Genomic DNA, 25194 nt, shown 5'->3' on the forward strand with positions numbered 1-25194 from the left:
TTGGGAGGGGATGGGTGGAGTCCACGAGAGTTGACACCAACCGGGGCCGTGGGGAAGGGGTGCCGAATCGGCGTCACGGGAAGCTGGGACAGCAGGGACCAGTAGCTGCGGGGATCAGAAGTGGCGGGGGTCAGCGACAGGTGAGGCGCGGCCCGGTGGGTCCCGGCTGAGGCTGCCGCCCCCCAGCTGCGCTGGCCTGACAGCGGGGTTTGAGCCACTCTCCTGCAGCGCCTGAGCAGAGGAGAGGGCTGGGGGGCAGGTCCCGGGTGGGGAGCCGGCAGCGCAGGAGAGACCAGTCACCCCACAAACCCTCCCTGCTGACGTCGTGGGACTGCCCGCTCGCCCCACCCCCAGGGTCCTCGGCTACGTATGGCATGCTGCTCGGACAAAAGCACCACTCATAAGCTTTGTCTTTTTAATAAAAAATAAACTGTCTGTGACAAGCAGTTTTCTGAATCCCAAAATAAAGGAGGGGAGAGGACAAAGATCAAGGGGTCAGCCACAGCCAAGGAGTGAACAAGGCTCAGATGACCCCTGTTACTCCAGCCAGGCCAGCAGGGATCACGGTCTCCCCAACCGAAGCAAGAAGGAAGGTGGTCAGACTTCTGGAAAGACTTCCCGGGAGTCAGCGGTGCATGGTTGACAAGGGAGGGGGAGGGCGCATCTCCCTGCAGATCCCCGGGGGGGGGGGGGGGCGCTGGCGTCTGAGGTGAGGTGGCGGCTGCGACCAGAGTAGGGTCGCCAGGGGTACTGGCGTGCCGTCCCGTTTGTATGTTGGTGTTTATTACCACAGGGTCCTGGAACCCCCCCCCCCCCCGCCGGAGGGTTCTGGAACAGCCAAGCTGGAGAGCCTGTGTGCGTGGTGGAAGGAAGGCCCACAGGGGGTCAGGCCGCTGTGTCCAGCCCCGCTGAGGGCTCCTGGTAGCACACAGTGGCAGGAAAAGGTGGTCTTTCGTGGTACTCCCCCACCAAGTCCCAGGTCCCCGCAGCCGGCATGGCCAGGCGCCCTGCCCACCCTACAGCCCCGGTCTGTGCCCAGAGTTTAAGCCACCTCAGAGCCCAGATGGTTGTTGTCCGCGTCCTCCTCGCCGGCTGAGGTCGTGTGGTCCGTGGGAGGTTGGAGGTGCTGCTTTCTGCTCAGGGGGGCCTTCTCCCCAGGAGGCAGGGTCTCACAGCCCCGCACCTTGCCCCGGGCTCGGAGCGCCCCCAGCGGGGAGGCAAGGAGAAGGAGGAGGGCTCCAGAAAGCACGAGGGCCAGGAGCACAGTGACCGTGAGGAAGTGAGGCCAGTAGGACCGCTGGGCGGCCAGGGCGGCCCCGCCCCCGACCCTGGTCAACGGGGCCTCCACACGTTCCCGGGGGATGCCCGCCAGTTCGGGGTCCAGGGCCAGGGGCTGATCCTGGCTGTGCACCCAGTAGGAGACCACAGGGTAGGAAAAGTCGTTCTCTGTGGCCCAGCACTGGTACAGGCCCCCCGCCCCGTCCTGCAGCAGCAGCAGCAGGGAGCCGTTGTAGACCGCCGCAGAGGCCTCTGGGACCGCCGCTTTGCCGTGACTCCAGCGGTAAGACGCCAGGGCTGACAGGCGGGGGCAGGGGAGCTCCACGATGGAGTTGGGGACAGACAGGACTTCTTTAACTGGAGGTGAAGGGTGAGCGGTTCAGAGAGGGGAGAGGAGGGCAGGAAAGCTGTGCCAACATTTGGACCCTGACTCCCCTCTCCGGCTTCCATTTCGACTCCCCAACTCGACTCTGACCCCTCCCCTATCTCCAGTCTGGACCCCAAACTGACCTCAGTCCATCTGACTCCAGCTCTGCACCAAAAACAGACTGCGGCCTCAATCCTGAATCCCAGCTTAGAGCTCCTAACCTTCCTCCCTAAGCCAGGACCCAAATCCGTCCCAAATCTGGGCGTTCAGGTCTCCAGCCGGGCAGGTGCTGGGGGGAAGAGACTGAGGCAGAAAGGCCCATCCCTGCCCAGAAGTCCCTGAGCCTCCCCGCCCCCCACCCCCTGGTTTCGCACTCACTGATTTCGGGGCGGCTCTGAGGCTGGCGGCTTCTGCCCACGGGGCCAGTGGCACAGGCGAACCGTGGGTTCCCTTGCTCCATGTCCTGCCTCCAGGACTTCCTGAGAAGGCGGGGAGAGCACACTCATCCCTTGAAACAGACCAAAGTGGGAAGAGGAGGAGGAAGAGGGGAGGTGAACCCAGGACGGCTTGCTGTGACCCCTCCCCAGGAGGGACGCTGTTGGAGGGAGGAGCCCCTGGAGAGAGGAAGAACCCCGCATGATGCGGAAGAAGGTCCTGGCGGGCCAGCCTCGCTGCCATCCGGGACCGGCACTCACGGGATGGGGGTGGGCAGGAGGCGGCAGGTCCGGGACTCTGGATCCCAGGCACAGTGGGGGTCCCGGGCAAGGACACAGTCCACACAGCTCTCATAGACGCTACAGTTGGCTCGTGGGACCCGCCAGATGCCCCTTGAGGAGCCCGCAAACACTGCACCCTGCAAAAGAGAGGGAGACTGACGGGGTCACCCTGCCCAGTGAGGACCCGGCTCCCAAGCCCCCCACCTCATCGGAGGGCCCCTTGCCACCTGTGCGGGGGCCAGCAGCAGGTTGCGGACAGGTTCAGGTTCAGGGAACAGCTGGATCTCCTCCACCAGATGGACACTGTTGTTCCCACTCCCCACAGCCTTGTGGAGGGACCCCGTGGCTGTGGGGACAGAGCAGAGACTGTCACGGGTCCACAGACCCTTCTAACTCCAGATGGCCTCCCAGCTGTCAGAACGTTCCTGCTGAGTGCAAAGTGCGCAGACACGGATCTGTCAGGCTGTTGCCTTCGATGCCGCGGGGATCACGTAAGTCCCGTCGTAAGCGGCTCACACCCCTGCCCCTCTGCCCCTCCTGTGCCGGAACCCAGCCCACTTTCCCCACGGACTTGGGGCCGAGGACAGCTGAGTGCTTTCCGGAGAAAACCATGTCACCAGCCACCCTCAGCTCCACCGAGTGTCCCTGCTCCGAGGCACTTCAGTGAAGTCCACCCTGACCACCCTTTTAAAAACCGCCATTTCCTTAACTGGCATTCCTCATCTGCCCTCGTGCCGAATCACTTTCTAATCTCCTAACACGCCGAGTAGTGACTCATGTGCCGTGTCTATCGGCTGTCTCCGTGCATTCCACACGGACCGAGCTCTGGGGGCGTTCTGCTCTCTGCTGGGACCCAGGGCGGGCACAGCTGACACAGTGGCTGGAAACATGTCCTAAAAGAAGGAAGGAACCTGCAGGTTTCTTCCACTGAAGCTCAAGGTCACCCCCGGCCGGCCCTCCATAGACGCGCCTGGCAATCTTCCACATTCCCCGCGGGCTCTCTCTCCTCCTTTCCACAACGGCTTTTGAATCTACCCCCTTTCTCTCCAACCCCCCCACCTTCTCTACCCCTCACCCCCAGCCGAAGACCCCGAGTCCTCCAGCTGCACGGAGGGGACTGCCCATAACCTGCCGGCCACCCACCCAATCCTGCCTGTTCTATTCATTCACCGCCAACCCGGCACGGGTGCTGGCCCCCACCCGTGTCCTGGGCTCCGGCTTCCTGCTCTCTCTGCAACTGTACCTGCCAGTGACCCCCTGGCCTGCCCCTTTCTTCACCATCTGCCCCTCTCCTGGATCCCACTGACCCTTCCTTCTTTAAAAAAAAGCATGCAGGCTGCCGCGCCCCCCCCCCCCGCAGTGTCCCCTCCCTGCTTCCCCTCACAGCAGACTTCCTAAGGAGGGGCCCTGTCCTGGTTGCTCCCAGTTGCCCTCCACCTGCCCGCTCTTCACCTCTCTCCATGGCTCCTCCAAGAGAGAAACAGCTCCTGCGAAGGCCCCCGAAGTCCTCTGTGTTTGTCACCCCCTCCAGCACTAAAGCTCAGAAGGCACGGGTAACCCCGCTGTATTTTTAGAGCCTAGCAGGGCACCAGGCACATAGCCAGTACTGAGAAAGCATTTGTCGAATGAAAGCATGAGCGAATGAACTCCAGGGCCTCCCTCCTCAGCCTGAAATGCAGCCCCTACGTGGTCGCCGAGGGAGGTCCTGGAGCCCTTTACTCACTGGTGCCCAGGTACATGACCAGATGGCTGTGCCCATCGACGCCCTGGACTGTCTCCACCGCGAGTCTCGTGTACTCCACGCCAGACTTCACCAGCACGGGGGTCCCCACCACCTGCTCGTCCATCAGGAAATGGTCCTTCATGAAGGTCAAGGCTTTATCAGAGGAGGGGCCCACGGAGCACTAAAGCGGGGAGGACGAAGATCAGGTCAGCTCTCTGCTTCCCGTGAGCTCACCACTGCCTCTTCCCTCCCTCCCAGCTTCAAGCCTGCTGCGCCTCCCTCCCTTCAAGCAGTCCGCATCTTAGCAGGTGGTTAAACTCTGGAGCTGCCTGGCCTTGAATTCCAGCCTCTGAACACAGTGCCGCGTATATCACAGGCTTGCTGCGCGCACGAGATGCACGAATACGCGAAAAGTAACCTGAACAGGCGTGACGTGAAGAAGTGCTCAGTAAGTGTTAGCGGTTATTACTTTCCTCCTCCTCATCACCTTCATCCAGGGTGCCCGGCAGGAAGTAGGGCGACAGCTACCTGCTGCGGGGACCACGTCTCACTCGTATCGGGAGCCCCAGGCATACCCAGCGCAAGACTGGCACACAGCTCGTGCCCAGTAGTGTTTGTGGAGTCAGTGACTGCATGACGGATGTGACAGAAAGGGGTGGTGTAGCAGGAAGTGCTTGTCACCACGGTGTGGCATGAACTTGCCACATGAGTCTGGCAGAGCCCCTTCTCCATTCGGGGCCTCCTTTTTCTCACCCATAAAGTGAGGGGGACGGCGGACGCGGTGGGCCGGCTGTTCTCCAGAGGCCCTGCCAACACCAGCACGCTGTGTGTCCTGATCTCAGTCAGGATCCTTGTCCTCCACACCCAAAAGTACTATGTTAGGGCCAGCCCAACTCTGTCCCCTGCAAGCTGTGTCCTCAGGTAGGTTTCCCCACCCCGCCCCGCTATGAGCCCCCATTTCCTTGTCTGTAAGTGAGGTAATAACATCCATGTTTCATTCTGATGCCAGAATGGGCACACGCACCTATTCTCACTTCCTCCCCCGAAAACGTGGGGGGGTGGGTTAAGGCAGAAAGCTACAGGGACTGGGAGAACAGGAGGGGAAGCGAAGGCAGCCACAGTTTGGAAGCTGGAAAGCAAATGAACAAACAGTAAAAGACTTAGCAGGAAAAAAAGAAAGGACTTTTCTTAAGCCAGCCCTGGGGTAGCCAAAGCTGTCTGATTTACAAGGCAGAATTCCTAAAGGTCATGAGTGAGTGGCCCCAGCCACCTCCAGAAGTGAGGCAAGGGAGGCACGGAGTCAGAAGAGTATTTGGAAGTCTGTCCAGGACGGAGGCTGGTCTCCTGCAGCTCCCGTGGCTGGGAGACTGGCCCTGGCAGGGCCTGGCCCAGGTCTGGAGGCTCACTCTCTGGAGAGGGTAAAGTAGAGGGTCTCTGGGCGGAGGGCACGGGCACGCCATGAAAGCAGGGGTGAAGGCAGGGAGGCTCAGTGCATGCTGAGACTCCTCCCTCACCCCCTCTCCCCCAACGCCAGCAGCCAGGCCGTCCCCCTCCGAGCAGAAGGCTAGAAAAGGGCTCCAGAAAACTGACTGGAGGTCAAAGGTAAGACTTGACGATATTCATGTTGAGGGTCCCCAAGAAAACCGCCCAGCCAGGCCACCTCCAGGGGACAACAGTGGAGCCAAGTCCCATCCACCGGTGCAGTTTCCAAACAGCTGCATGGTCCCCACCCTCAAGTACCGCAAAGAGCCCAGGGCTACCGGACCAAAACAAACAAATGGAAAACAAACAAACAACACAGCTAAATGATTCAGAGAAAAGAGACCTTCACGCAAAGTAGTATTACCATTTTCAGAGAGCTAAGTGAAGAGAGTGTATCCACGAAACAAGAACATGATGCTACAAAAGAGGACTGTACTTCAAAGAGGGAGCCAGACACCACGTGTGTCCTGAAGGAAGACACACGACCACGGTGAAGGGATCAAATCACACTCATGTTACTGAGTCTCTAGACCCAACCTCCAATGAATTTACAGGAATTCCTTAAACTCCACCACAGAGAGACACAGTCACCGAGATCTAGACAGTGAAAAATTCTACATGACAAGTAAATGGCAAGAGAAAATAAGAAGATGGAAAGGGAATGTATAGATTAAAAGAGACTTAAAAGAACAACGCCTGGGGGCGCCCGGGTGGCTCAGTCAGTTGAGCATCTGACTCTCGATTCCAGCTCAGGTCATGATCTCACAGTTTGTGAGATCGAGCCCCACGTCAGGCTCTGTGCTGACAGTGCGGAGCCTGCTTGGGATTCTCTCTCTCCCTCTCTCTCTCTGCCCCTCCCCTTCGTGTGTGCTCTCTCTCTCTCTCTGAAAAGAAACATTTCAAAAAAATAAGACAAAATTGAGACACTCTCCCAGAACGTAGGGCAAAACCGAAGTCTTGGAAAGCTGGACAGGATTTAAAAATGGAGAGGACCAGTCCAGGCGGGCCAGAAAGAAGCAAGAAAACATTCTAACATGAACGTGTCCACTCCATGAGGGAAGGGACTTCCGTCTGCTCTCTTCACTGGTGTATCCATCCCCTAGTGCTTAAAACAGTGGCAGGCAGCCTCAAAATCTGTCTGTTCATTAAAAAGAAAATAGGGGGAAATAGCTCAAGAAAACTTCAAACTGCAGGAACATCTTCCCAGGCTGAATGTCCAGCACAATAAATGAACAGAGTCCCGTCAAAGCACAATACTGTGAAATTTCAGAACTGGGGACAAAGAAAAGGCACTACAAGATTGCAGTGAGAAAAAAACAGGACATTCAGAGACTTAAGAATCAGAATAGCTCTGGGTATCTCAGTAACCCCCTGGGTAATAACAGGGCAAGCCTTCCAAGTTTTGCAGGAAGCTTAGTTCTAGTCTAGAATTACCCGCGCACATCAAACTACCAAATGTGAAAGTCGAATAAAGACATTTTCAGACACTCAGTCTCAAAAAGTTTACCTCCGCTGTATCCCTTTCCAGGAGTCTATGGAGGCCACGTTCATGAAATAAGATAGTAAAACAAGAAAGAAAAAAAAAAAAAAAAAAGAGGAAGTCACAGGTTGCAAGAAACACGAGAATGTCACGGACAGATACAAAGGGAAAGCCCAGAATGATGAGCAGGGAAATTCCAGGATGGCAGCGGTGCCCTGGCCCCGGACGGCCAGCCGCTGGTCCAGGCCGCAGTGGATAGGAGCCGTTTCCAGGAACGTGAAACTGTTTGAATGCCTAATGGCTGTGTCTTCAGAAGAAATGCAGATAATTGAGGAAGAGTCTGAGGTTGAATGAATGATAAGAGCTTAGAAAACAAAGCAAGCAAAAAAAAAAAAAAAAAAGTGAGAGAGAGATAATTACTAACCCCAGGGAAAATTTTTAATTATGTAAAAAGGAAAAGTAATCATGGCCTTCTACGTAGCTCAGTGGTGCAGAAGAGTCCGATATAAATATTGATCTAACCAAAATTGTGACAAAACTACCCTGGGAGATGAGGGGTGGGTGCAGTGGTGTGCTGGCAAAGCAGTGCCGGTGTGGGCGTCGGGGATCCCTGTCTCCTGACTCATCGGGTTTGCCAACTGCCGTGACCTATACTCCCCCCGTGGCTGACCTCAAGCTACCAGCGTAATGTCAGTGCCCACGAATTTGGAAAGAGACGCACAAAAACAGTTCTTGCTAGCTGCTGCAGGCCACACACTACTGGGGGGCGGGGGGGTGGGGTGGCAGGGGGGAGGGGGAGGAACACAGTTAAATCCTCACCATCCAGAACGGGGAATCCAATAGATCCTGCCTGAAAATGAAGCATCAAGAGGCGGCAATAAAAGTATGTTAGAGGGGCGCCTGGGTGGCGCAGTCGGTTAAGCATCCGACTTCAGCCAGGTCACGATCTCGCGGTCCGTGAGTTCGAGCCCCGTGTCGGGCTCTGGGCTGATGGCTCAGAGCTTGGAGCCTGTTTCTGATTCTGTGTCTCACTCTCTCTCTGCCCCTCCCCCGTTCATGCTCTGTCCCTCTCTGTCCCAAAAATAAAATAAGTGTTGAAAAAAAAAAAAAAAAAAAAAGTATGTTAGAGACGGGGTGGGGCGCCTGGCGGGCTCAGTCAGTTAAGCATCTGACTCTTGATTTCGGCTCAGGTCACGATCTCACGGTTCGTGGGATGGACCCCCGCGTCAGGCTCTGCGCTGACGGCACCCAGCCCGCTTGGGATTCTCTCTCTCCCTCTCTCTCTGCCCCTCCCCTGCTCGCACTCTCTCTCTCTCAAAATAAGTAAGTGAACATTTGAAAATAAAAGTGCGTTAGAGATTTGGAAATAAATACACAAAGTATCGGCTAAGAGAGTTGAAGGGGGTTGTCCCTCTAGAGAGGGAAAAGCGTAGGGCAGGGAATAAGGCAGATTTTTATAACCGACCGTGTAGCTCTCTAGGATTCTTTAGATGGTGACCGTATAGCACTCGGATCAAAAAACAAGAGTTGAATAACAAACGCAGATGAAGATCCCAGGCAGTCCTTGGCACAGCCCGTGCCCCCTTGTCTCCTCAGTGATGTACTCAGGTAAGTGGTGTGCACTTAGCGGAGGGGGTGCTTCTCTGTGGGTAGGATGGGGTTGGAGCAGCTGGGCCAAGTGTGTATCTGAGCAGACAGGGCCGGTTAGGGCAGGAAGCACCAACGACTGGACACTCACTGCGCCGCGACAGGTCCTTTGACATGGGGGAAGTGTGTGTGTGTATCTGTGGAGGGCGGTCGCTCGGTGTGGGGGGTGGTACTCACGCTGCCTGGCCGGGGACTGATCTCGGGAACCCCGTAAGTGGTCCAGCGTGAAGTCTCTTTGTTCAGCTCCTTGTACTTCCCCTCAAAGACACGTCTGAAGTCCTTGAGAGAGAAGGCACAGACGGCAGAGCTCCTGGTCCCACCGATCTGCCTGGGGACAGCCAGAGGGGACACTGCTATCTCTCTGCTATACCAGGAAGCTCCCCCTGTAGCCCTGGCCCACCCTGGTCAGAAAGCCCAGGAGGGAAGGGGTGTGGAGGGTGGGGCTGGCCTACTGATGCCTAGCCTCCCCGAGCTGTGGTGATAAGGCCGGGGGAGTCCCTTGCGGACCGTCTTGGGACCTGAAGTGTGATTATCCTTAAGGAGACGTGATTGGGGCTCAGGCCGTGGGGGTGGCTGCTGCCTGTCTTGCCCAGGCTGGGCTGTACCCATGGGAGGGGCAGTGTAAACAGTTCCCAACAGGCTCCAGATGAAGCCCTGCTCCTTTTGGTCCTACTGATTCCTGATCCTCAGGGAACCAACCAGAGCCTGACTATGAGAATATTTGTATTCCTTCAGCCCTGGCCTGTGGACAACAGGTTTCTCTTGTTCTCTTTAACCTGATTGTGGCTCACGTCCTGTTCTCGGTTCTGGATGCCATTGATACCAGCCTCTGCTTACAGCAGGTATTTTTGGTACCTGACACATTGTCAGGAAGTACCTAAACACCGTGTGACCAGATCACAGCAAATCAACTGACTTTTCTCAGCCTCCAAGCAATGACTATTTTAACTTTAGTGATACTGATGGTGTTTCCCTTTTTGCTTTGGCCATTAGGAAGCTCAGAGCTAAATTGTGATCAGCACCTGGCACTGCATAAATGACAAACATCTGTAATGCGTCGCCCCAGTCCCTGCCTTGTCTTATTTTTCTTTTACTCCTGTTTCCTTATCAGTTTTTATCGTATCTTGTCTCAATGTTTGCCTTTGGTAAGCTGTCTCCTATCCTTTTTGGAACCAGGCAGGCTATAAACTAGTAAGAACCTGAGTTTTCTTTTTCCATCTACATGAAGGGGGTGGGTCTGATCCGTGGGACGTGGTGGCGATCACACGCCTTCCTAGGTGAGCTGCGCGGAGTGACAGCTCCAACCCGCCGGCCCCACGACCCGCGCGCGCAGCCCCCGCGTTCCCGCCGCTCTGCTCACCACTGGGAGCTGAAGGTGGCGTAGACGCGGGCGTCTGCGGAGGCAGTGGCGGGCAGCAGCACCGCGTGGCGGACGACGTTGAAAGGCAGCTGCCCCGGCTGCGCGCAGAGCAGCTGCGCCTTCAGGAAGGTGGTCCACTTCTTCTGCAGCAGCTTGTCTCCGCCCACGTCGTTCTAGGGCCGCGTGGGCGGAGTCAGTGGCGCCCCGCCCCGCTCCGCGCGAGCCCTGCGCCCCGCCTCCCGCGCGCCCGCCCCGCTCCCATTGGGTCCTGGGCGCTCGGCCCCGCCTCTGCCATCTCCCCGTTGGCTGCCCCGCGGCCAGCGCCGCCTCCCGCCCGGGCCGCACACCTTGCAGACTCTGGCCACGCGGGACGTGTGGAGCTTCTCGAAGAACTCGAACTCGCTGGCCGTCTCCTCGAAGAAGAAGTAGACGAAGTGGGTCGAGGGGATAGCTGCCACGAAGGAGGCGTCCGCTGCGGGGCGGGGCAGATAGGCTTAAGGCTGGGACTACCCCCACCCCCACCCCCCCAAGCTCTGGTCCGCAGACTGGATGCCTAGAGGCCGGCCGAGGGTGGCCCTGGGGGGGTGGGGGTGGGGGACACCTGGTCCCTTTTGTGTTTACTGACGCTTCGCGGGGCCGAGAACTGCACCCCCAGCAACAGTACTGCCTCGCACGGAGGAGGCCCCCTTCAAGAAGGACACAAGGGGGAACAGCGGGTCTCGGGTTCTCAGGCCTGGCCTCCGCGCTTGCTCTGGGACGGGCCAGACCTGTGCTGGGGACTGGGGTCCTTACGCTGCAGCCAGCGGAGGAAGTTGTCGGTCTTGAGGACAGGCTGGGGTCCCAGCGTGCGGATCAGGATGGGCTCGCTGCCCAAGAAGTTGTTCATGGTGCCAGAATAGAGCATCCCATCTAGGGCGGGGAGAGGGCGGGAGGCCTCCTGGTTGGAGGGGGTCCCTGCTCTCCTCAGACCTGCCTCTGCCTGGGGCCAGCATTCACATCGGTCTCTGGCCCCCTTCTGTGTTCTACACCTTCCTGTGGTGCCCAGAGCCCAGCTCACAGACCCCGCTGAGCCCCCTTCTTAGGGAAGACCCCGCTGAGCCCCCTTCTTAGGGAATACCGCCTCAGGGAATAGTCATGCCTTGTGTCCCTCTGTGCACTGGCCTCGTCCAGCCTTCCTCTGGCTGCTGCCTCACAGGCCCAGCAGAACCACTTGGCAAGTAGACTCACTCCTGGTTCCCCAAAGGTGGCTGTGTTTTCTGCCTCCGCCCCTTGGCCCTACCCTTCTCTTCCTGGAACATCTTCGTTGCCCATCTGCGTATCTTTCAAGGTCCAACTCAAAAGCCAAAGGCCACCTCTTCCAGGAAACCAGGGCGGGGAATCTGTTATGGTCTGTGTCTGGGAGGGCACAGGCCGTGATTTCTCGTAAACTCCACAGAAAAAATGGCTGAGCCTCAGGCCTCTCTTCTGCCCAAGACCCTTCCCGGACCCTCTTGCCTGTGTGAACCTCTCTATATCTACCTCCCTCCACCTCCTTTGGGGCAGCTTCGGCGGGACCGGTTGGGGTGCCCGAGTCTCTCTCTGATCTGGTGCCCTGAGGCTCCTGGCTTCCCCTCCCTCCATCCCCTGCCTTTCAGAAAACTGTCAGATTCCATAGTTCCCAGAGTGACCTGGGAAGGCAGATACTGGAAACCTGATACTCACCTGCCAAGACAGCTGTGTGCTTATGGGCGGGGTCGAAGGGGCTTTGGCCTTTCCCCTCCACAACTTTGTCCTGGGAGATGGGCATCAGGTAGGAATCTTGGAGTTCCTAAAGGGGGGGGAGAGGCTGGGGGCCAGAACGCCAGGGTCTCATGTCTGGGAAATGAAGGGCTTGAGGGAAGGAGAGGAACATGGAGGGGAGGTGGGGCCAGGAAGCTCACGAGGGTCCTGCATCTGGAAGAGCAGAGTTTTCCAGAGCTCCAGAGGATGGGCCGGGAGTAGGTGTGGAAGGGATGCTTGGGTCCGAGAGCTGGGTGCCCAATAACTCACGATGAAGGTACAAGCGGGGCTGAAGGCGAAGGTGCCACATGTATATAGGTGGGTGGCGTTGAGAGAGACCAGGACACGGATAAAGTTGAAGCACTGTGTCTGGGGAGACAGAGAATTCAGGCTGCCCCTCCCTTGCTGGGGGGGAGAGGACGGGGCACCCCCGACGCAGTCTCGGTACGTTTTCACAGAGGGTGATGCAGGCGTCCTAGTGGAAACAAGCATCCTCCGCTGCCTGTCCCACCTGAGGTCTTCCGGTGGCGGTCTGGGGGCTCTGCCCAGAGCCCCTGCACCCCCACTTCGGCTTACCTCATTACTCTTCTTCTTAAAGGCACATTCTCTCTTTTTTTGGTCACTGGCCGGCCAGGGTATCTGCAGTGGGGAGTGGGGAGGGAGACGAACGAAAGTGAGGTCTTCGGCTCTAGCTTTGACCTGCTGCCGTCTCCTTGGGCCAGGTGTGAAGTCACCGGAAGGCATGGTGGCCAGTGACATGCTAATGAGCTGTAATAACATCAGCTTGTGACTGTGGCCACTGCTCTGATGATGCTGGCGTTCCTTGGGACGCAGCTCTGTGGTAGAACACGGCCTGCAGAATCAGACCTGAGTTTGAATCCAGAATCGGCCGCTTGGTGGGGAAGTGATCTCAGTCAATTGCACAGGCTTCTGGAGGGCACCCACCAGGAACATATGCAAAGTACCCTAGGGCAATGCCTGGTATACAGAGCAGCTGTTGTCAAACCACACGTTTCCTGGAGAAATGGTTTAAAATGTCGGTTCCTGGCTGCCACCTCAGAGAAGCTGCGTCTTCACCCGGCAACCCATACGCGCAGGTGGCCCACAGGCCACACGCTGAGAGGCACAACCGGGAGATGCTCAGAAATTGCTCCCTCTCTCCCTCCTTCCTTCCTCCCCCCCTCTTCCTCACACCATTCCCGTTAGGAGGCTGACCGTAATTTAATACACAGGCTTCAGTGATTTCTACCAGTGGGTGGATGTCATGTTATTGATGTCATTGGAGTCAGGGTTTCTGTCGTATGTCAATGATTTCCATTTCAGCCATTCTAGCAGTTAGTATCGTTCAAGCGGAAGGCAGGGTACCAGCAAGTGGGGAGACCACTATGGTATCTCTTCTCTGTTCTGCAGACCGGGTACATCCGACCCGGTAGGATGGGTAGTCGGTCATGCGTAGGCAGACCAGGCACGGGGGTGGGGAGGCACTGTCGGCCCCCTCCCCACCCCCAGCCCGGGCCCTTCACCCCTGGCCTGCTCACCATGTTCTTCAGCTTTGGCGTCCCTGGATCCTGGATGTTCAAGGCCAGAATGGCCTCCCGAGCCCCCACGTAGAGAGTGCCTCCATCACCACTCAAAAGCAGAGTGTCGAAATCCTGGAGGCCCTTCTGGTGGAAGAGGCTGAGAACCCTGCGTCCGTCCCCTGTTGGGAGTTGAGGAGAAGGGGTGAGTGATGAGGGCTGGCTGGGCACAGAGCTGACTTCCGAGATTGAGGTGGGGAGGGGACGTGTTGGCAGAGTGTGCCCCCCCCCAGGCCCTGGCAGCCAGACCTACACTCCACCAGCAGCCGCTGCACCCCCCCTTCACCCACCCTGCTGGGAGGGCGGGAGTTTTGTGTTGATCCCACAGCGGAGAGAAGAGGCAGCCAGAGACAGGGTAACGACAGCCCGGGGCTGGGGAAGGGTGGCCTGAACCCAAGAGACACACAAAGGGCCAGCAAATAGAGTGAGCCACAGTGGACACACTTCCAGGCCTGGCGGGGGTGGGGGGCTGTGGGGGGCAGGGGGAGGAGCAGGGGGAGCAGAAGGCAGACAGACAGATAGGACTGTGTGTCAGGGTGGCCGTGGGCTGTAGGGTCACACTCCCCAACCCCCCTTCCCTTCCCTCGCAGGACATTTCTACCACTAGAATCACTGTCATCAGCTGAACAGAGAGGAAACGTTCATCCCCAAAGGCCCCTGTGGGCGTGTCTGGCTGGCACCTGTGTGGGGGCAGCGAGCCGGCCACCGGGAGGCAAGTGAGGCCCTCATGGTCACCTCAGGGTGGCAGTGGTGCCGGGGGGATGCTCCTGTCCCGCTGGTACATCGGCAAGGGGACAGGCTCCCCACCCCCCCCCAGGGCTGTGTTTGCACGTCAGTCCTGGAGGCCTGTCCTGTCTAGCTAACCGTTCCCTTTGGAAGCTGTGAGAATCTCAGGGCCAAAAGGAGAAGTCGGCAAGGTGCTGGAAGGGGTGGCCCCCCCCAGACCTGCGTGAACCCCTCGGTTACCGGACGCCCCATCGTGCGGCATGACCTCCGGGCCTCGCATCTGCTTCCCACGCAGAACCCGGAGGGCGGGCTGAGTACCAGCGTTGCTTATGTTGGGGATGCCAGCACTGGACGCAGAGGCGTCCTCGCCAACAGCGGCCAGCGTGCGTGTCCTTTACCAGGTTGCCCCGGACAGATACCAGAGACACAGCCGTGCCCAGGAGACCCTGCGCCTACAACTCCTGGCATATCCCTTCCTGAGCCTTCTGCCTGGAGCTGAGAGGGCGGGCGGCAGAGCGTCAGGGCCCGCACCCCAGCGGGCCACCCCGAGTTCTCTTATTCCTGGCGTCTGGACGTGGCGCGGTCCAGCACCCTCTGTGTGGTTGTTGCGGGCCTGGTGTGTGCGGGGCCACCGGGTCCACGGATGATCTCCTAGCGTGGCTGTGGCTTTGCGGGCACGGGGGGGAGTGAAAGCAGTTAGGGGTTGGAAGCGCCCGGCTTGAGGACAGTGACATGTAAGGAGGGAAAGAAAAACCACCAGCCCTGGAGAACCCCCCGGCCCCTTCCTCTCCTCCCTTGGTCTTCCCCCTTAGTCTTCCGGCCGTGGCCCATAGTTTCCTCATCCACCCCTTCCTCTGCCCCTCCCCTCCAGCTCAGCTTGCCGCCCTGCGCTACCTGGCCGTCGGACGCTTACCTGCATGGTAGATGACCCTGGGTAGGGGCCCCTGCCCAGCGGCCCCCGCGGTCAGCAGCCGTGGCAGCAGAAACAGCCAGAAGAGGAAAAGGCCCGGGAGGCTCCAGGGGTCGGGGCCCGGGGCTAGGAGGGCCATGCTCAGCCAGAGGCTGTCACCAGATGGCTCTGCGGAAACAGACACCCAGACACCCTCTGGGTGAGCAGGCCTCACCACATCCCCCCCGGGGAGCCAATAGGAGAGCCCCAGGCAGCAGAAGTGCGCGTGGGGGTGGGGGGTGCCGGGGAGGGGACAGTTTCCTTTCCAGAGTGCCTTCTGAGTCTCACTTCCATCGTCCACGGGCACCAGCCTGCTGCCTCGAGCTCCCCTGTGGGTCGGAGTCCAGCTTCCTGCCTGCCCTTCTGATCTTCGGCCCCCAGCAGCCCTGCTCTGCCCTCTCTCACCTGAGTCTCAGGAAGTCCTTCTTGCTGTCTACCCTTTGCCTTCCCTACCCCGTCGCCCAGAGCCCAGACCTTTCCCTTCCCTGGGCCCAGGCAGGGGACTTTCTGGGGAGCAGCTTCCTACACTCAAAATGTAGGTTAATCAGACCCATCTCTGCTGGGACTTTCAGATCTGTGGCCGACCTCTCCCCTGCCCTCAGAGGACCCAGGCAGGCCTGATTCTGCCTATGCTGACCTCTCCCCTTCCCCTGCTGGGTGCAGGTCTTTGGCACTCTGGCCTACCCGGCCCTCCCTTGTAGGGAGGTAATGAGGGGCCGCGCCACCAGGCAGCTCTGCGGCTGCCCCTCCCCCTGCTCTCTGACTCCCTGGGTCGCTGCATCGAGGTCCCCAGGATCATCACCCCCCAGCCGCCCACCTCATCGCACATACCCTCGAGCCAGCCACAGTGCAGAACCCCAGGTGTCCAGAGTCTTGGGTAGGGGTGCATCCAAGGGAAAGAAGAAGGGGCTTCCTAGGCCCCAGAGGCAGGGGACAGGGGATGGAAGGTCAGCCCGGCTGGGCCGGGAGTGCGGCCCGCCAGGTACCCATAGCGCCAGAGCCGAGCCGGCACTGAGAGCTCTGGAAAACCAGAATTTCCACCTCTGGAGTCGAGTTGTGACAGATCCCTGGCTCAGGCGGAAGTGGGGGGGGGGAACGCTGGGAGGGCAAGAAAGGAGACACGCCTCTGCCCCCCCCCTCCGTCTATCCAGAAAGTTTCTGGGCCATGCCAGCCACCCCACTGCCCTCTGTCGTGCCACCTCTAGTCCAACCAGCCCGGGAGTGGCTTCTCTTGCTCAAGATTTCTCAGATAGGACGTGACCCTGTCCTCTCTGTTCCTCTTTTCGCTCACCCACAAAGCGGGGGTCTCTCCACGGCTGTGTGCTCAGAAGTGCCTGCGGTGGTCTCCCCTCGGGACCCCCGCTTCAGGGGGGCCGCAGTCTTGAAAGACTAAGAGGGCTGCGTTGGGCTCTCCCCCGTGGCTGGTTCCCTCCCATGGCCTGGCGTCCATCCCTCCCCGGGGCAGCATCAGGCCAGGGGGGGAGCCCAGAAAACTTCCCATCTGAGCTCACACCCAACCCCCCAGTGTCTGCTCACCTCTCCCTGGAGGCCCCGGGGCGGGGGGAACCTCCCAATGCAGGGTTAACGAGGCATCTCCAGCCGGGGCGCACAACCTATAAAGTGGGTAGCTTCCGGTGCACTCGGCCCCGGGCCGGCCGGCTGCTGGTTTAAGAGCACGGCCATCCCAGGGCTAACCTGACTCCAGCTGGTGACCCAGCTCCTTCTCACACTGCCGTAGCTCAGGCAGGATGGCCTTCCTGCCGTGTCACTGCCATCCTTCTGGTCGTGGTGCAGCCCGCCATTCCCTAGAATTCCCGGTCAGGGCCCACTCATCTTCCCTCAGTTTCTCTGGGGGCTGGTCCCAGCCGGAGCCCTCCTGACAACTGTTTCGTGGCGACTAGCCTAAGACTCTCCCAGACTTTCATGGAGGCTGGTGGCCAAGTCCTGGGGAGAAGCCAGGGGCCACGCCACTCAGAGAAAGTCTTCCAGACTCAGAATCCAGGGAAGGGAAGATCCCTCCTGGCACTCCGCCTTCTGCGCCTCCCCAACCCCTAGTCCAGATCTGGGGCCTGCTCTGCCCCTTGGCCTCTCTGCTTGAACAGATTGGCTTATCTGGGTCACAGGGAGGGGTTCTGACTGCGGGGGAGACGGGGGAGGCAGCCCAGCTCCAAACTCCCAGCCCGACGCCCCGCGTCTGCCCTCTGGAAGTGCTCAGTTCACCGGGCTGGCCCTAGTTCCTCCTGCCCCAGAGACCCGGGGATTCTCCTTCCCCAGCCCCTCCCGCCAACATGAGTAGTTCGCGGTATTAGGCCTCGGTCTCCCCAACAGTTTTAGCAGATGGGCACCACCATAGTCCCATTTCGCAGATGAGGAAAGTGATGTTACGCAGCGAGAAGCCAAGTTAGACTCAGATGGGCCTCGTTCAGAAGCCAACCCCTTGGCCACCCAGCGTGGTCCCTTCTCCGCTCTGAGCCACTTGGATGGGGAAGACACCTCGGAGGGCGGGGGTGGCCGGCTCTGGCTCTTCTGGGCTGAGAAACTGTACCTCGGGGACTCCCGATTCCGGAGGGGACAGAGACCTCTCTGGCCATCAGGTACGAGCACCAGCCCCACACGCAGCAGGGCCATCCGCTTCCGCGGGAGAGCCTGCCGGGGGGGAGGACACCCTGCCCACCACCGTCCCTCTTGCGTGGGGGGGGGGGCTCTGGAGTCGGAGGCAAAGTCCCACGCCCATCACCCCCGTGCGGCTGGGGAGCCCACGGCCAGGGTGGCTTCAGGGGCACATGACCCGGGCAGTCACGGGGGCCCCCCATTCGGAAGGGCCCACACGTGACCTAGTGCTCTCCTGCTGCCGTCCTGAAGGTGCCTGATCACTGCTGAACGCGGGACCCCACGTCTTCACTCTGCGCCAGGCCCGCAAGTGACGGAGCAGGTCCTGCCCCGGCATCAAGCAAGCTCGTGGCCGCCAGGGCTCCTCAGCTGACCTTCCTCATTGTCCACACAAGAAGCCAAGGCCAGCAGGGAAGTGTCTTGGCAGGGGCTGGGGTCTGCAGGGTTCAGGTGGGGCGGTGGCGAGAAGGGGCCAGGTGTTCAGGGCCCAGCCTTAGGGGCTGTGACATTTCGTGGCACCGATGTGGGGGCTCCCCAGCTCCTCTCTCCCCAGCCTGGGGACCCTCCCCCCCCCCCGCAAACCAACAATGTCTAGTTCCACCCTGTCACCCGCTGAGGGTCCACCTCTTCTGGGGACTCCTCCCCTCGGGCCCCTAGACCACATTGAACAGTAGCCCCTTCCTCCCAGGCTTTCTGGCCTTTGGTAGAGATGTAGCTGTAGGGGTTGGAGTGGGGAGGGGAGATGGAGACATCGTCCTCGTTCTCCACCCTACCCTGTACTCACACCCCTGCCCCCTACCATGTACTCACCCCCCTCCGACCCTAACCCATGCTCACTCCCCTGCCCCCTACGCTACGCTCACCCCCTTGCACCCCTACCCTGTACTCACCCCCCGGCCCCCTACCATGTACTCACCCCCCTAAGACCTTACCCCATGCTCACTCCCCTGCCCCCGACCCTATGCTCACCCCCCTGCCCCCTACCCTGTACTCACACCCCTGCCCCCTACCCTATGCTAACCCCCCTGCCCCCTACCCTGTACTCACCCCCTACGACCCTACCCCATGCTCATTCCCTTGCACCCCTACCCTGTACTCACCCCCTGCACCCTACCCTATGCTTATCCCCCCTGCACACTACCCTATGCTCATCCCCCTGCCCCCTATCCTATGCTCATTCCCTCTGCACCCCTACCCCATTCTCATCCCCCCTCCACCCCTACCCTATGCTCATGCCCCCTGAACCCTACCCTATGCTTATCCCCCCTGCATCCTACCCTATGCTCATCCCCCCTGCACCCCTACCCCATGCTCACTCCCCTGCACCCCTACCCCGTACTCACCCCCCTGCACCCTACCCTATGCTTATTCCCTCTGCACCCTACCCTATGCTCATCCCCCTGCCCCGACCCTGTGCTCATCCCCCCTGCACCCCTAACCTATGCTCATCCCCCCTCTACCCCTACCCCATGCTCACCCTTCTGCACCCCTACCCTGTACTAACCCCCCTGCACCCTGCCCTATGCTCACGCCCCTGCATCCTACCCTATGCTCACCCCTTGTACCCCTACCCCATGCTCATCCCCCCTCCACCCTTACCCCACGCTCACCCCCCTGCACCATACCCTGTACACATCCCCCCGTACCCTACCCTATGCTTATCCCCCCTGCACCCTACTCTATGCTCATCCCCCTGCTCCCTATCCTATGCTCATCCCCCCTGCATCCTACCCCATGCTCATCCCTCCTCCACCCCTACCCCATGCTCACCCCCCTGCACCCCTACCCTGTACTCACCCCCCTGTACCCTACCCTAAGCTCATCCCCCCTGCACCCCTACCCCATTCTCATCCCCCCTCCACCCCTACCCCATGCTCATCCCCTGGCCCCCTACCCTGTGCTCAGCCCCCTGCACCTCAACCCTGTACTCACTCCCCTGTATCCTACCCTATGCTCATGCCCCTGCCCCCTACCCTATGCTCATCCCTCCTGCACCCCTACCCCATGCTCATCCCCCCCTCCACCCCTACCACATGCTCATCCCCTCTCCACCCACACCCTGTAATCACCCCCCTGCACCCTACCCTATGCTCACCCCCCTGTACCCCTACCCTGTACTCACTCCCCCTGAACCCTACCCTATGCTCACCTCTCTCCACCCCTACCCCATGCTCACTTCCCTGCACCCCTACCCTGCACTCACCCACCTCCACCCCTACCCTATGTTCACTCCCCTGCATCCCTACCCTATGCTCATCCCCCCTCCACCCCTACTCCATGCTCACTCCCCTGCCCCCTACCCTATGCTCACCCCCCACCCCCTACCCTATGCTCATCCCCCCCAACTCTACCCCATGCTCATCCCCCCTCCACCCCTACCCCATGCTCACTCCCCTGCACCCCTACCTTATGCTCATCCCCCCTGCATCCTACCCTATGCTCACCCCACCTGCACCCTACCCCATGCTCACCCCTCTCCACCCCTACCCCATGCTCACACCCCTCCACCCCTACCCTGTGCTCTCCCCACCTGCACCCCTACACCATGCTCACCTCCCTTCATCCCTACCCTGTGTTCACTCCACACACACACCCTACCCTGTGCTCACCCCTCTCTGCCCCTACCCTGTGCTCACCCACAGAACCCTGGGGAACTCTGTCCCTTTGGGGCTCCTGGCAACATGGATACCTCACTGGAAGGGGCTCCAGGAGCTGGGAGAAAAGCCACTCCGGGCTTCATCAATGACCAGGTCTAGCTCCCCTTACCCCCTCTCCCTCCCAGCCTCAGGGGTAGCCCTAGAAGAGCGCAGTCCTGGGGTACATCTGCTTCCTGGCTCCCCTTCCTCAGCCCTACCTGCCCTGCACCGTCTTGCCCTGTTTTTATGATCCAATCAACTTATATTTAGGTGCCTACTGTGTGTGAGGCGCTTCCTTAGCCTCTACTCCCCCGGCATCCCCGCACCTCTTCCCACCCACACCGTCTCTCAGCATTCTCACCACCCGCCAAGCCCAATCCCCCCAACCCTTTCCCCAGGGCCTCCTAGGCCTCCTGGATCTGAGCTGGAAGGCTGAGCTGAGTGCCGCACACAATGGCCCGACCCCTCTGTCTGCCCCCTTCTCAAGGCAGAGCCAGCACCAGACAATGGCCCGCCCCCCCCCCTTCAGCCCTCCGGCTCCCTTACCTGGAGCTTGGGGATGCACCGAGCTTCCCTCCCCCTGGAATGCCAGGCAGTTCCTGTCTCCCAGTGCCTTCGTCCGTGCCACACCCCCGCCCCCCATCCCCAACCCCATCCCGCCTCACTGGTCCTCAGTCACCATGGCGACCGCATCTCTAAGTGGGAGGGACTAGAATCTCCCCATATTCTTCCTCCTCCTACCCGTGTCCCCCTGCGCCCCACCTTCTGCTGCTCGTGGATCCACAGTGTGGGGGAGGTGGGACTCCAGATATGGGGGGAGCCCCTGGGGGTCCTTGCTCAGCTCCCTCTCCCCCTGTCAGGCAGGCACCACCTCGTAGATGTCCCCTAGCTGGGTTCAGGGGTCACGTGGGGCCAATTCTTTTATGGTCAATTTCTCAGGGTTTCCCTCTTCCCTGGGAACTGTGTATATGCACATATGCACGGGGACAGGGGGTCATAACTGGATGCCAGCTGGCCGGACCCCGTGCAAACTGAGTTTGCTAAGGAGGAGGCGAGTGCACATACAGAGATCTGTGCAAACAGGCCGAGGGACTGGGGCTCCGTCAGCAGGCTAAGAGGCCCTCTTCCATCCTCACTATCCTGGCTTCCGGGTTCAGGTTCTGCCATTTCTTCCCAAGCCACTGTGCGAGAAGCCTTCTTTGGCCAACCCCCTGAGACCTGTTAGGAGAAGCCTTATGCTCTAAGAGGAAGGATGAGGGCAGACTTCAGAAGGGACTTTCCAAAGGTCGAGGCCAGATAGGGATAAAACAGACAGGCCGAGCTATTATTGTTCCCCAGCTACGAAGGAGCAAGCAGGGGCTCTGGGGGCAGTGTTGAAGCTGGGCCTGTGTCCTCTCCCAGCCCCGACCCTGAGCACCTACTCAGCAGAGCGCCCTCCTGTCCCCGCTGGACCTCACCTTTCTCACTGCTAACAGGAGGAGGTGGAAAAGCCCCTTCAGGGTTGGCCCCTCTCTCGGCCTGTGGGAAGACTGGGAAAGAGACAGCCCGGGGCCAGGGCGCAGAAGACCTGGGTCCCAGGCACGGCTGCCTGTAACTTGCTGTGTGACCCTGGGCAGCTTGCTTGTCCTCTCTGATTCCAGCCTACCTGGGAGAAGCTCAGCTCATTTCGAGACTTCATAGTATTTTTAAGAGGGAAGTAAGTGTGCTGGGACCAGCCCCAGGCTCAGGGGTTCAGAGGCCAAGCCTGGTTCCCTTTCAGGTCTGGGTCGGGGTGGCGGGTGAGCGTTTCCGTCTGGAGTGGGGTGGCGAGGGCAAGGCCTGGGCCAAAAGCAGAAGTGGGCTCTGAGCGGAGCTCTGTCACCACCCCCACCGCCACCATCTCTTCACTGCCGCCAGCACCCAGGCCTCGGGGCTTCGGAGGGCGCCCGCAGGCTCCTCTCCCCCTGGACGGGGCCGTGGTAGCGGGGGAAGAACCGACTGGAAATCCGGGTAGCCAGGCCCAGAGGGAACTGGGCTGGCGGTGGAACAGGAAGGAAGAAGGTAAGACTATAGAAGGACTTCCCGCCCGCCCGCCGGGGAGTGTCCTGGGTCCTTCCCCTCTCCTTCCCTCCTTCCAGGGGAGTTGGGTGCAGTCTCTGAACGGAACTGTGAGGGCCACATCTCTGAAATACTCCAAGGGAGCAAGGTAGAGGGAGCCTGCAAGCTTCGCCCGCATCCAGGGTTACCCGGGTGAGCTTCGGGGAGCCTCTCCCGGCCTCGATGTATGGAATCAGGGCTTCCAGGAAGGAGCCCAGACGTCCTGTGAGGCAGCAGGGACCCAGTCTCGGGCAGCGGCTGTGGCTGCGGCTAGAAATGTGCCGGGGTCGAGCTGGACACCCAGTGCCCTGTACCTTCTTGTTCAGGTGGGGGAGGAGGGAGAGGCTTTCTGCAGCCTAATCTCCACTTCCCCCGCACCTGCTCATACACTTCCCTTTCCTGTGGCTGGCCTGGCCTCAGTTTCCCCACCTGTCAGGGCCCCACGTCTTTAATTGCAGGAAGGGCAGCGAGTGGCTGATGGAGTTGATCAAAGGAGAGTCCCAGGAAGACAAAACAGGGGAGTGGAGGGTGAGGAGCCGCAGGCGCCCTGCCCCGCGGTCCCTGCCCCTCCAGACCCCCGGAGCTGCCCTTCCCCCCGGTCCGAGGCCGAGGACCACCCAGAAGGACCCCCTGTGTTGTCCACTGAAATTGGCACAGACACCCGGGGTATGAGGAAACTGGCATCCCCCGTCCCCTCCCCCTCCCCCGGGGACCACGGTCCCCCTTCCCCACCACTTCCCAGCCTTACCCCCAGCCCAGCAGTGGAGACCCTAACCCAGGCGTCCAAGACTTCCAGCAGAGTCGGCCAAGGCAGGGGCGGAGCAGAGGCGGGCTTGGCAGGGGGAGGGGGTGGGGGCCCCCCCGCCAGCCCCCTCCAGTGCCCCAGTTCCCAGGCAGCTCTTAAAGGAACCAAGACGAATTAGCTAGGGACAGCTTCAGGGGGTGGGTGTAGAGGAAAGTGGGTGGCGGGGAGAGGATTAGACCTGTCAGGGGCAGGAGGGCCAGAGCGGGGGTGCTGACACCCCCTCCAGGGCCCGGAAGCCCTCCAACTCCTCAGTCTAGCCGTTCCCTCATCCCATGTGACCCCCACGGTGGCCACCCAGCTTCTGACTGCCACCCCCTCGGATCCTGGCCCCTATTCCCCTTGGGCCCCTGCCCACTTCCTCCCCCTCCCCCATATTCGTGCCACCTCAGTCTCCGGTGAGAGCTGCCAGCTGGCACGGACTGGTACTAAGCGCGGAGATCTGGCCCAAGGATTGTAAGGGCCTGAGGCCTGGCCCCAGAGGCGGGCCGGGGGGGGGGGGAGGGGAGGCCAGCACCTCAAGGTCACTGCAGGGGGCCGGGGACAGGAGGCACCCTCCCCTCCCAATCCCCCTCCAAGTCTTGCCCGTCTGCCCCTCTGGCTGTGGGATGAGGGGCTCCGAGGGAGCTGAGGATGCAGGGTCCTAGCCTGTGGCTTGTTAGGGCGGGGACAGCGAAAAAGCAAATGACTTGGTGGGTGACTTGTGGCCACGGAGGGGCCGGGCAGCCAGAGAAACGTTCAGCAGAGGGAGACAGAAATGGAGACGGAAAGACAGCAGCCAGTTTTCAGCCCTGGCCCCCCAGTGTCCACAGCATGAATTTCAGTCTCTGAGTGTGGAAGGCTCTGCCCCAGTCCTCCTGGGCCCCGCCTTTCCCCCAGCTTCAGGGAATGCTAAGTCTGCGACCTGCAGCGCAGGTCCTTTCCTTCCATTTCTACCTGATAGAATATTCTGAAGTCGTCTCTACACCCAACGTGGGCTCGAACTCACGACCCCGAGATCAAGGGTCGCAGGCTCCTCTGAGCCAGCCAGGCCCCCCGCCCCCATAAAACTCTTCCCGTCCTTCCCTGCCCCCCCCCCAAAGAACCCCTTCATCCAGAAAGCCCTCTGGCGTCCCCACAGTGTTCTGAGTTGCCACCGTGTTTTGTGGGAGTCAGGAGCCCCGCGCCCCACCGCCAGCAAGCTGGGTGACTTTGTGGCCGACCCTGTCTCCTCGCTGGCTTCGGGGTGCTTCACCCAAAGCGAGGACTAGCCCCCACCCCACCCCTGCCCGCCCAGCAGTGGCTCTGCAGGAAGTGCTCACACTGAGCGGTCCCATTCCTGCACTTACGGGTACTGACCAAGTACCTGCTCTGGGGTCAGGCCCTGCGCTAGGTGCTGGGGGTTCAGCGTGAATAAAACATGAAAACGCCTGTCCGGGGTGGAGGACAGAACATGAGGAGATACAGAAATGAGATACGCCCGGTGGTGCTAAGTGCAGGGACAGGCGCGCAGTATTTGATGGGAAAAGTGGTCCAGGCTGGGGAGGCACTCAAGGCGGGCAGGCGCTTGGGGGGTTCCAGGAACACCAAGGCGGTCAGTGCGGCCTGAGGGGCTGGTGAGGGACGCGCTGTCCCCCAGGTTGTCACGCAGGGCTTCACACGGCGTTCGTGCCTGCTGTCTGGCCTCTCACTGCTTTGGAAAGGCTCTGGAGAGTTTTGAGCAGAGGAGTGGCCGGAGCGGTAAAGGGTCACTCTGCCCCTGCGTGGAGAGCAACGCGTGGGGGGCGGGGGGCAGGAGACCAGCCAGGAGGGACTGCACAGTCCCGACAAGAGGGCAGAGGGCGCGGGGGGGGGGGGGGGCGTAGAATGAACTGGATTCCAGATCCACGCTAAAGACGGAGGTGACGGAACGTGCCGATGGACTGAGTGTGGGGCTCGAGAGGGCTTGAGGAGTTACGGGGGGACTCCAGCCTGAGCAGCTGGGGAGAAGGACGGTCAGCAGGTGCCCCGGGGAAGACGACAGGCAGA

General features: G+C 60.3%; 1 protein-coding gene across 3 annotated transcripts; it reads right to left on the reverse strand.

Moving 5' to 3' along the window:
- Window positions 1-401: 401 nt before the first annotated feature.
- On the reverse strand, window positions 402-16093 carry SEMA4A (semaphorin 4A). Of its 3 annotated transcripts, XM_030301971.1 has the most exons (15): window positions 15895-16089; window positions 15028-15192; window positions 13350-13510; window positions 12388-12450; window positions 12082-12180; window positions 11755-11860; window positions 10846-10962; window positions 10401-10525; window positions 10054-10226; window positions 8871-9021; window positions 4085-4265; window positions 2589-2707; window positions 2341-2498; window positions 2024-2124; window positions 402-1635 (listed from the first exon to the last, which is right to left on the reverse strand). In XM_030301971.1, exons 1-15 carry the CDS (start codon window positions 15950-15952, stop codon window positions 1043-1045), a joined length of 2370 nt encoding a protein of 789 aa, XP_030157831.1. In that variant the 5' UTR covers window positions 15953-16089; the 3' UTR covers window positions 402-1042. The 3 variants fall into 3 exon arrangements, with proteins under 3 accessions (XP_030157831.1, XP_030157830.1, XP_030157832.1); XM_030301970.1 differs by having other exon boundaries at window positions 12082-12450; window positions 15895-16093; XM_030301972.1 differs by lacking the exons at window positions 12388-12450; window positions 13350-13510; window positions 15028-15192; window positions 15895-16089 and having other exon boundaries at window positions 11973-12174.
- Window positions 16094-25194: the final 9101 nt, after the last annotated feature.

Source organism: Lynx canadensis, chromosome F1 (genome assembly GCF_007474595.2).
Source record: "Lynx canadensis isolate LIC74 chromosome F1, mLynCan4.pri.v2, whole genome shotgun sequence".
Classification (NCBI taxonomy): Eukaryota; Metazoa; Chordata; class Mammalia; order Carnivora; family Felidae; genus Lynx; species Lynx canadensis.